This window comes from Emydura macquarii, unplaced genomic scaffold, assembly GCF_026122565.2.
Source record: "Emydura macquarii macquarii isolate MOO-44397 ecotype Brisbane River unplaced genomic scaffold, CSIRO-AGI_Emac_v2 contig_2422, whole genome shotgun sequence".
Lineage (NCBI taxonomy): Eukaryota > Metazoa > Chordata > Testudines > Chelidae > Emydura > Emydura macquarii.
This window is the reverse complement of record NW_027132559.1, coordinates 37737810-37750251: the sequence shown is the minus strand read 5'-3', so window position 1 is coordinate 37750251 and position 12442 is coordinate 37737810. Positions and strand designations below refer to the sequence as shown.

Below are 12442 nucleotides of genomic sequence, written 5' to 3'. Positions count from 1 at the left end.
TTTCCTTCCTGGTTTTTATTGAATTTCATTTAGCTGAATTCAGACCAATTCTCCAGTTTGTCAAGGTATTTTTTAATTCTAAACCTGTCTTCCAAAGTGCTTGCAATCTGCAAATTTTATAAGCATACTCTTCACTCCACTATCCAAGTTATTAATGAAAATGTTGAATAGTACTGGACCCAGGAATGACCCCCACTACATATAACCACTCAGTTTGACAATGAACTGTTGGTAACTACTCTGAGTACAGTCTTTCAGCTAGTTGTGCACCCACCCTCTAGTAATTTAATCTAAATTGCATTTCCCTAGTTTTCTTATGAGAACATCATGTGGGACTGTGTCAAAAACCTTACTAAAATCAAGCTCTATCACATTTACCAGTGAGACCCTGTCAAAGAAGGAAATTAGAATAAGCACCTTGTTATCCACAATTACAATTTGATTGTTTAATAATTTATTCCAGAGTCTTTCCACTTATCAAAGTTAGGCTGATGGTCCTCTTTGTTCCTCTTTATAAAGATAGGTACTATGTATGCCCTTCTCCAGTTCTCTGGGACAGAAGCAAAATAGGCATTAAAAATCTCAACCTTCTTGGTATCATCAATTATTAGCTCTCCTTTCCCACTAAATAGAGGACATGCACTTCCCTTTGTCTTTCTCTTGCTCCTACTGCATTTAAAAGAACCTCTCCTTACTGATTTGTTTTAATGTCGAGGTGTAACTCACTTCACCCCTTAGCCTTTCTGATATTGTCCCTACACAGTTGTGCTATTCTTTGGTACTTCTCCTTGGCAATCTGGCCATATTTCCACTTTTTGTACGATTCATTTTTTATTTTCAGGTCATTAAAGAGCTTCTGATGGAGCATATTGGTATCATACTATTCTTCCTATCTTTTCTTCACATCAAGATAGTTTGCAGTTGTACCTGAATGGTGTTCTCCTTGTCATTGGCCTGCTGTGCGACGCTTAAAAGCTGTTAAACAGGCCTTTCTGAATTGAAGGTATGGTTCCACAAGGCAAGGGATGCCCTGCCATGCTGATCTGACTCCAAGTCATGTGCTATGGCAGTGCAAGGGTTGGCTGTGTGTGCAAAGGCAGAGTGTAACTAGCCCCTGAAGAGCTGCCTGCTTCACATTTAGCCTGGTGTTTGTGGGTCTGATCTACCATGTTGAGTAGAGAGGCAAAGGTATGCCCAAAGAGAGATGCCACAGTGGCAGATGAAACTATCATGCTGCCAATTACCTAACCGCAGAGAAGAGATCTTAAATGGCTTACTACTGTTCAAAGCCATTTTAAAAGTCAAAGATGGGGGGGGGGGGGGGGGAATGAGTGGGAGGCAAAGCAAGCCACCACAGACTGCTGTCATGGATGCAGAAGTTCAGGCAGGCTATAACACTGAACCACTACAGAGACAGCTCATATGTCTCAGAACTCTGGGAGATGCTGGGCTGCAGAATGAGGGATTAGGGCAAGAGCAAACAGAGAGAATATGAAGGGTAAGAGATTGTTAGAAAAAAATAAAGGGAAATTATTGGGTCAGGATGTGCAAGGGGTAGGAGATTGAATGGGACAAAATGGTAGCTCTCTCCATCCAAAAGGTTGGCAGAAGTTAGGCTAAGTCTTTGTCTAGGAGACCCATATTGTGTGGGTGTAATTAAAGGTTGAATTTTGAATCTGAAATAAACAAACTGAGATATGGAGTGGACAGTTTCCCCCTGAGAAATCTCAAGAAGAAGTTAAGCGAAAAAAGTGATTAATGTTCTATCCCATGATTGTTGAAAACTCAGTGTGCACTTCCTCAATTAACTGTATTTAGATTCCATTGCTGACCTTTAACTACAAATACCTGAAGTCAAGAAGTGAAACTTCCTTTACCTCATTACAGAAACTCCCAGCACAAACAAGCAAGTGTAGAAATAAAATCAGAGATTAGTAACAGCATATTTTACAAAAATGCAGAGAAAGAAGTAAAAGTTAAAAACACATTTATCAGATTACACTTGAATGGAAGCTATTTCTTTATATGACCTACCACAGAGTTTGGCTATAAGCAAGTCCAGGCTAACATATTAGGAAGATTAAAGTTGCTATTGAGAATGCCTTTATCATCACAACACACTCTAACACACCCTTTTCCAAAGGAAACCATTTAAAGTATTGTGAAAAGTTGCATTTTTTAAATGCTTAATGCCTATAAATGTAGCAATGTAATTTATGTATTGTACAGGATAGCTGTGATACAGAAATGGCGTAATCAAAATAACTAAAATAGTCTTATACTGAGTGCAGCATAAATATGTAGTAACAAACCTGGTAAGAGGATTGAAATTGTGGTTTATATCTACACAACTTTCATAATTCAACAGAAAATTTTCCTAGTAATTTGGTTTCCAAGTGTAAAAAAAGTCAGTCCAACTAGTAGTGATAATGAATAAAGCCTTACAATTGGAAAAGTGTAGTAAGAAATTTAAGTCCAGATTTTTAAAGGTTTTTAGGCATTGCTTTATTCAGTATTGCAACGCTTAGGTATTTTCAAAAGTTACTATGTTCTATGGACTTTTGATAAGACTTAGGTGTTGCAAAGCAAAACAATGCCTAAATACCTTTAAAAATCTGGGCTTTAGTCTAATTGTACAGTAAAAACATAACTATTCAATAATTTAATGCATTTTACCAATAATTCTGTTTTAGCTTTTTAAACTTGCATTCTCATTTTAATTCATTACTGTAGAGTATAATAAAGAATATATTTTATTTGAAAAGTAACCTATGGTTTCCTGAAAATACTTCTCTACCGTGACTCATGCTGATTGTCTTTTTTAAAAAAAATCAAGGCATAAAGTACTACACTAGCTGTTGCGTGGTAGTTATTTTTTTATGTTTTAAAGCAATTAAAAGTACAGTATTAAGTTTTACTCTAAAAGGAATAATTTTGACCCCATATCTAAAAATGTTTTTAAAGCTGTTTAGAACATTTTTAAATCTTAATCCAATTTATTTATTTAAAATTGACAGTCTCAGTGTTATTCCTTTCACCTCTGGTATCTCAGACAGTATATCACTGGCCAACTCAAAATTCAGTATTTGTACCACTTAGAAATTGCTCTGTATCAACAAAAGCAGAGATTTCAGCCTGAATCTGCTTATCTTCTCCATAAAGGAACAACATTTTCTCACAATGAGAGGGGACCCATGTTAACCAGAAATCACATATAATCTGGATTATCCAAAATGGCCACTAATTGGAATAACTGTTGACTGAAATTTAACAAATGCTCTTTTGGAAGAAAAGAAACATCTTTTTCTCCTGCAAATCATTGGTGCAAGATTTTAAAAAATAGTCTTCTGTCAGATTTGGGACAAGACTTCAGCCATTAGTGTTGTAGCTGCCCCTCCTATTTCAGTTGTGTCTCTAAACCAAGATGACCTGTGAAGGCTCAAATGAGGAAGAGGTCATCTAACAAGCCAGTTCATCAATAACTGAAGACAAAAGTAGTTGGAGGAATAATATCCTCCGCCTAGAGAGATTAAATGACTTGCATAAGGTCATTAATCATGTCAGTAGCATAATCACAATTAGAACTAGAGTTCCTGACACTCCACACTTCGCGTATTTTTTTTAGACTACGCATTGCCCCTTTCAAATGAGAAACTGATTTAGTAGGATTTATGTTATTTTATATCTTGCTGCTTTTTTTCTTTAAGCAGAGATTGATGTTGACTTTACCAAAATAGTGCAGACTTGCACTGGAAGATCTTCTTAGATCCTGAGCGATGTGGAACATATTTTCATTCAATACTATTCAAACAATGCTTTCTACGCAGAACTCTTAGTTGAAATACTCTCTTCATCTAAAAACAAAGAAAAAACACATAATACAGGATAGCATGCGATAGCATAATAAATGTCATGCTCCTCCCAGTAGACCTCCTAACATGTTTCATCCCTGAACTGAATGGACAATCTGTATTCTCTCCATTTTAATTAAATTCATACCAACTCTAGGAAAAAGGTATCACCAGACAGGATCAGACTTGAAGTCCATCTAGTCTAACAGTGGCCAGTTTCAGAGGAACGCTGAAGAGACTTGGAGTAGGTAGATGTGGTATATAGCCCACACTAGGTCCTGCCTGATCTCCAACAGTTAGATGGGCTCAGGTACTGAAAGCATGAAGTTTAATATCCCTTCAGAAATTCAGTGTCTTTGCTGAGACTGCCAAGAGGGATCCCAATAAACATCCATCTGTGACAGTATTTTATGTGACAACACAGACACTTATCCACTAGGAATTCGATTGATCTCTAACTTATTTCACATAGCATGCAAAGCCGTGAATTACTTTGGGTCACTGCCATTCTAGGCTGGAGTCAAAATAGCCTCTTCTACCCTAGGCTTATTTTGGTAATAATAATTTTGCAGCACTAGTGGGAACGCTAGTGTAGACAATGCACTGGCCCTGCAAGGCATTTTAAGTACTGTATTATGTGGACCTGCTTTGAACAGTATTAGACTATGCTTAGAAAACAGTAATAGCACCTGAAGGTGTATCTATACTAGCTCCCACCATTGCTACCATAGGTGGAGCTGACCTGAGTGTGCTAAACAGTGGGAAATGTTAGGCAAGAAAGCCTAGTGTAGACACACACTTTCCAATAATCTAGAGGTTAAAGCAGAAAATCATATTCATATCACGTTTTGCTTGCTCTGAACATCATTAGCAAACAATCACTCCTGTTATTCCCAGACATTTTCTTCCTTTTTAAAAACAATTTCACATGAATAAAGGCAATAAAAGTTATGGCTGTCAAGCTGCAAGTAGTATTTGGTTATTGACTTGTAAACCGATGTGCGGTATGAACAGAATGTCCAGAAATATAGTTGATTTCATTTGCACTTTATCACCATAAAATATTTATACCGTACCCCTTACAGAAAACAAACAGTATGGAGCATACTTGAAATATAGTAACAGCATACAGTGAGTTACTTGGATTTAAACTCAAAGAACTTGATCACAGCTGAAAAATGTAGTGTAACAATACTATTTTCTCCCTATATGAAACATGAAAAAAAATGAGTTTGGAAAATGTAAGTTAGTGTGTTGTCATAAGACCTATCTAGTTCATTTCAAAATATTTTCTTTCCTGATCATTTTAAACTGTGGAATGCATAGAATAACTCTGCAACAAAACGTACTAAATACTTTGACTTCAATATTCGGCATTCATACCAAAAACAAATAAGAATTTTTACCAAGTGTTATTTACTCAATCACACTTCCACAACAGAGCAATCCATGTACGTATGCCAGTAAATGGAACTTTGAAAATAAAAGAAGTACTGTGCTACTGCATATACTCTATTAAAACCAAGGAAGACTGTAGCATTCTCTTTTCCGTAAGAGACAAATTATTCAGCTTTCCAGAAGTACATGCAGGAGAGAGGAATAGAAAAGAAATCTCCTGCCACTTTCAGGCTGAGGCAGCATCAGGAAAATGAGCTTTGGACCTGCAGCTGTATATATTCACAATCCAGACAGCTGAATGTTTCTCAGACACAAAGAGCCTAATATAAGATATCAATGAACTTTTAAAAACAATTTTTAGTGTTTTTCATATATTAAAGTGAAAGTGTTAAATTTCAAGACCTTTTTTCATGTCTGACTGTGGACATTGTACCTTGTAGTATACGCATTAAAGTGCATTAAAATATTTTAATAGTTGCAACAGAGGCAATAGGAACAACTCTTTTGTGAAGTTGGTCAGTTATACTTAGACTAAGTAACAGTAAAAATGAGTCTGCCTGCTACTATTCATAGCAAAATTAGCATGAGGTGGAAAAAAGAAATTAAGAGTGAACTAAAACTCAAGAAAAAATGGAGGCATTTTGTTTCTCTGCTCCTAAAAATAGATACATGCCACTTTCTCTGAAGGCAAGTACATTGAAGTCAGGCAACTGGTGTAACACGTGTGGTTATCTCCCATCTGCCTGTAAAACCTAGCAGCCTGGAAAGGAGGTTAAGACATATACAAGTGAAGACTACACAGAAAGACAAGTGAAAATAGTTGAGTCAAATGAACGAATTTAAAGAAATACAATTTTTCTTTAACTGGAGAATAAAATAAATTCGCCAGTCCAAAATCAATTATCCTACCACCTGGATGAAAACTGAGAAATCGTAGCTAAACCTCAGTCAGATAATCAAACAAGCTCAGTGCAAGCAGGGTTCTCTATTTTGCACTTAAGTTGAAATATTTGCAATTACAGATAGAATACAGGGAAATTCTGGTGACCCAAACTCAGTTTAGGTTCAGAAATCAATAGTAATATCCTCAAAAGGAATTGTATTGTGGAGGGCAGTGTACAAGGCTTTCAATAAGCATTCAGTGATCTTTATATAATTGTTTTCTAAGCCTCTTTTATACTTTATTTTGTTAATTTCCACTATATTAAAACTTTATATTGCCTACAGTATGCATATTCCACCTGGTAACACTAAATACCTATATACAAAGATACTAATATAGCTAGTATGATCAGGGGCACTCATTGACCCAATCCTGAAGCTAGACAGTAGCAAACTCTGGTAGCGGTTTCCTCCATAAAACTTTTGTATCAATCTTTTCAGTCTGGACTATCCCTTAGTTTTCTTCTCTGGAAAATCAATTTCCCTGGGATACTTTACAATAATTCTTGCCATTTTTGTTGTGCCTATGTGCACTGACGTGATAAAAATGGACAAAATGTCTATAAATTGAAGGGAATGGAAAGCATTTCTGAGAGCTCATTCCAGTTGGTCCAAAAAGCAAAACTACTACTATACCCTATCTAAAGTCAGATAACAGTTTTACTAGTCCTTCAGGAAAAGGCTAAAATAGTGGCATGGATACAGAAAAATTTTAAAAACACTTTAATATTACAGAGAATTTACATGCAAAGAAAGCAAGAAGTTGAGTCAGCTTTCTATAGTGTAATGTATAACATGGTTGATAGTATTTTTGCAGGAAACTAATTTTCAAACAGGCTGACTTGTTGGCATTTAAAATCTCAGCTTTAACTTTTCATTACAGAAGCTGCAGAGACACTCACTGTTTTCACATTCACATAGTAAGACAAACAAAGAAACGTGAAGCTGCTCTTCATATAGTATATGGCTGGTTTAGGAGTCTGAAGGAGTGACAGCAAAGTAGTACAAGTAGTGTGGATTCACAGGCGGAATACATTAAAAATAACTAGAGGGAAGAAGTTTGAACTGAAGGGCAGTGGCCAAGTAATTTGTAAGAAAAGGAAAGAGGCTGAGTAAGAGAATTAGTGTAATAGAGATGTCCAACATATTACAGGTACTAGATATCACTAAAGTCTATCCAGAGGAAGAGTAAAGTATTACCAATTTAGGACACTGTAGAGAGAAGTGAGAGGTAATAGTAAATGTAAGAAGTATAATGTGAGCTTAACAATCATGTTTATAAAGAGGTCTGATCTAGAAGTGTATTAGTTATTCTTTTAGGAGATGTTCAAGGATATTAAGTTTGACAGGCAAGTCAAAAGCTTAGAATTCTACTTAAGAATATTGCAAGTGACATGAAGAAGAATATGAGACAATAAGGATGTTGATAAGGATAGACATTAATTCTGCTGAATCAGTCATTATTGCACTGCAGTTTTACACCAAAATTTGTGTGGACATTTAGGACAAAATATAAATATGAATACGATTCTGAGTTATTCACAGAAACAGTTATTAAAAAACTTAGAAAAGAACAATGACTTTAATAGTAAAAGGCATGGAGAAAGACAAGAACTTAGGAGGCTGGAGGAAACACTGGTAGAGTTTAGGTAGATAGATCCCAGTTTGGTAAACAGTTTTGCAAAATTATGGAGGGGATGAATTTGGCCAGTGGCTGTTTTAGATTTAATCCTTAAAAGTGGATAAATATGTATGATACATAAGATGGATGATGGGAGCATCTAAGATGCTTATAAACAGATTGTAAATGCTCAGTAAATATCAAGAATAAACATATCTGTTTTGATCAAATGCAGACTTGCACCGAAAGTTTCCAAAACAGATTTGTCTAGATTTTCCAATGTATGAAAATTCTAATACAAAACAGACAATTTTAGAGAAAAATGGACACATTTAAACTGAGAAGACAAAAGGATGAAAGATGCCAGATGTGCTAAAGATTTTATGACAAAAAAGATACTATCTGTTATTAGCAAGAGGCCAGTTTTACTGGGCCACACAGAATTCCACTGTTGCTTAATAGTTATAAAAGGCTTAGGCCCTTATTTGGGAAGGCACTTACTTAAGTGCCTCACTTTAAGCACATGACAATGTGACTATCTTCATGGTTAAAGTTAGACACAGGCTTACTTAAGTATATTCTTCAATCATGGCCTAAGGAAATATGAACTGGAAGAGGGTTTTTGTTTGTATAGAAATTCTACTCCTCTCCATCAAAATCAATTTTCTCCTTTTGGAATAAATTGTCCAATATACACACTGGATAGCTCAAAATCTTAGCTGTATGCCTTCATCAATAAATAAACCACTAAGGTACAAAAGATTCCAAGATATTGTTTTATGTTCCCCCTTAAGTTCCACAAACTTAACTGGCTACTAATAAGTCATGGCTTATAGGAATATTTAGATTGTTGGAGAGAAAATACAAGAAATAGGAAATAGCTAAATATGGTAGCTTCACTAGCTGAAAGACATACAATTAAGCTGGAATACAGTACATTGAGGTTAAGATTTGCAACCCATCTTGTTTAGTATTTATGCAAACAATTTAGTTGACAACATTCACAGGCAAAATATCAACTGATGTTTGCTAATGATAGCAAAGCCAAAGACATGGCACGTTAACTATAAACATGGGAAACAGATTCAGATTACTGCATAGTCAAGCAGTACAATGTGTACAAGAATGAAACATCAGAAGCAATACATTAAAATGGAGAATACATATTAAATTGAACAACCCTGGCATGTATACTAACCAAAAAAAGAGTATGTTTTATACTGAGAGATCTATAAAGCTACCTACTCAAATGGTCTGCATTAAAAAAAGACAAACAGGATGCTAGGATGCATCAACAGAATACAAATCAAAACAAACACTCTTTTGTACAAAATACATTGATTAGACCCCTCTAAAATGCTTCATTATTGTTACCCTTTCACTGAGTTTATGAGTGGCATACAGAAAGTTTCATGTCCAAGAGAGTGAGACACAAGGCAATCTGTGTAAGTTCATATCACTGCAGAATTGAACGTAAAGTGATCTAAAATATTAACCAAACTATGAAGAGTCTTGATAAAGTGAAATGAGAAACTATTCATACTAGAGAAGGTCTTAAAAAAACCCAAGGCATAAGACAACTAAAAATTAGAAAAGTAAGAAGATATGTTGAATTGAGGCTGAAGTGTTATGTGAAAGAATACTGCCCAATTTTGCTTAGCAAGGACACAAGAATTAAAATAAAGATTTAAAGGTTTGCTCAGCAAAGTGATTATACCAGTCCACAATTCTTCATGCATGACCTAAATAATTACAAGAGACGTGAATAATGTAGTGTATTCATGTTTTTGTTCCAGTTTACAAATTCCATTCATTCCCATCCAAACTCAGTTTCTCTGTTTTTGGTGTAAATCACCAATATACACAGAATACAGTTCAGAACCCTAGTTACACAAAGCCAGTATAGAAAAGTAAATTATATGTTTTAAACAATAAGTTGTACGATTCTGATCAGTTTCATGGTCCCATGATATGTTTAGCAGCCTGAAAATGGTTGTTTTAAATAAATAATATTCTAAAACAGAAACATCGTTTGCTGTGACCTTGCCAGATTGTTTAAAAAGGTTAACTAGTTTACTTTGGTAGATAATGCCAGCTAATAGTATCTGGAGACTACAGGAAGTCATGATATACTTAAGTTAATTCACAATGAATGAAACCTAGATGTAGTTAAATTTGAAAATTAACATATAGATCTTAGTATGTAAAGAGTAAGGATGATATCTAGAGATGTAAGTCTTTTCCTGCATTGCAAAAGGATATCACATCCTTCACAAAACTAAGTACAACTTTGAAATATGGTCAACTGTTCATGATTAAACTAAAAGAATAATGTAAAATATTTTAACAGTGTGTTAAATATATTCACATGATCACCATAGCTATTTCAAATGGCCACTATTGCAATCACACACTATTATGTACATAACATTTATGCCACAAAAGTTTGCTAGTTTTGAGTTTTCACAGACTAACCAATTTTACCAGACATAAATAATCTTGTACCAATTTTTAGGCCTTTTAAAAGGAATTAAGTGTCCTAAATACTTTTGTTCCTCTGCAAAATTAAAAAAAATCCTAAAAAGTCAGTGCAAATTGAATCCTTGAACCTGTTCACCAGGGTAGATTCCTAATAAACTGAGGATAAACAATGTTTAAGAGATCAAAGGAAGAAATTTATAACATTGTCAACTGCATTTATTAGAGGTTAGAGAAGATTAGGAATCAGACGTCCGGGGTCCTATAGTAGTGCCTTCTGGGAGTAAGAATGTTGCTGAGGCGCTGGCGGCGGTTGTTGACTGCCTGCTGGTGGAGGCAGAGTTGAAGATGCTAAGTTATAGTTTGGCACCTGGGACACATTAGTTCCAGCATTCTGGTAAGCAGCAATATCAACAGCAGCAGGAGGTGGACTGTACACTGAAGCCTGGTTGGAATATGTGTTTCCAGGAACAGAGCTGACCATTGCACTGAGAGAAGGGGAAATGAAAAGTTGTATAAATAAGAAGGTAGGAAACAAGCTAGCAGGACAGCAAAATTAATGCAAGTTTTATTATTTCTCTGGATGTATTATATATGCAAGAAAAGCATCTCTCCTGAGCTCTACTTCAAAGAAAATCCTGCAGCTGGCTCCTCACCCCCAAACTTCATATCCATACAGTGAACTCTGCATTATAAATCTATGCCTTTTTTTTTCTATTGTACAGAACACGACTCAAGTCCTGTTTCTATTCTGTTCACAAAAGATTACGTATTGTAACCAGTAATACACATTATGCAAAGAATATACAAGCTTTACCAACATATAATTCTCACATCACAATGTCTTCCAATAATAAGTAATTTAAGTAAAGAAAAATGAATACTGTAAAATATAACTCAGGGCAGACGTCTTTTCCGACCTGCTTAAAACAAGCTTACTGCAGAAAGCCAAAAACTCTCTTTTTTTGAGGTTAATTAAGTCCAGCTCAACTTTTGCTCCTGTATAGGTTGCTTCCTAGATGCTGCCTCTACAGAGACCCACTTCCAATCCCCTTGTATCTGGTAAACAGACAAGCCTTGGTGAGTCTGCAAAATCCACATAACCCTTTTCCAACATGATCAGTACCTACTAACATGGTGAGGTATTTGAAGTAAAGGAAGAACAAATCATCCCTAATGGCAATCACCATATTTTGTGTTTTAAAAAGTACCAGAAACCAGTCAAAGCAGCAGTATGCATGCATGTAGCTAGGTCTTGCATACTATGTATATTTAATTAACACAGTTATTTGGAGCTCAATCATGCCCATGGTTTCTTCACATCCATCTTGTGTAAAGAGTACAAGACATAACGGGTTTCACAATCAGAAAGGATGCTTTATATACAAAGTTCATACAATTGCTAAAAATACTTGTTATTTAAACATCAGTAAATACACACTGGAAAATATAGGTGAGTGTATGCCACCATGCACTGGTTCCTGGAACTTTTTTCCCCTTAGCAGACCCCGTAGGCGCCCCCTGGAGTACCGCATTCACGCTGCGGTATATGAGACGCCGCCGACCCTGCGGGCCCTCAGTCCCTTCTTTCTGCCGACTCTGACAGCGGGGACGGAGGATGGGTGTGGAATGGATATAAGCAACACATCTTGAAGAACAACAGTTACTGGTAAGTAACCCTGTTTTCTACTTTGAGTGATTGCTCATATCCATTCCAATATAGGTGATTAAATAGCCATATCTTGGAGGTGGGTAGGAGTCATTGGTGAGCTGCCCTCATCAGCACGGCCCTGCCAAAGTCTGCATCCTCTCTCGCCTGCTGCACAATGGCATAGTGGGACGTAAAGGTATGAATTGACGACCAGGTAGGTGCTTTGCAGATGTCCTGCAGGGGCACTTTCTCCAGGAAGGCTGCTGACGAGGCCTGGGATCTGGTTGAGTGAGCTGAAACAGCTCCTGGAAGCGGCACCTTTGCCTGCTCATAGAAGCACCTGATGCAAGCGGTGATCCAGGCGGAGATGTGCTGGGTGGAGACAGGTGAGCCCTTTATCCGGTCTGCCACCGCCACGAACAGCTGCGTCGACTCCTGGAACGGCCGCATCCACTCGATGTAGTAGGCGAGGGCTCGTCTCACGTCCAGCAAGTGCCATCT

At 36.5% G+C, this 12442-nt stretch overlaps 1 protein-coding gene across 1 annotated transcript in view; it reads right to left on the bottom strand.

The window, feature by feature from the left end:
• Nucleotides 1–4882: 4882 nt before the first annotated feature.
• Nucleotides 4883–12442, bottom strand: part of STAM (signal transducing adaptor molecule) — a 73648-nt gene continuing 66088 nt past the window's right edge. The window contains exon 14 of the mRNA XM_067562313.1: nt 4883–10778. Within this exon, the coding sequence (XP_067418414.1) occupies nt 10553–10778 (226 nt within the window). The 3' untranslated portion in view covers nt 4883–10552. The remainder of the gene's footprint in view (nt 10779–12442) is intronic.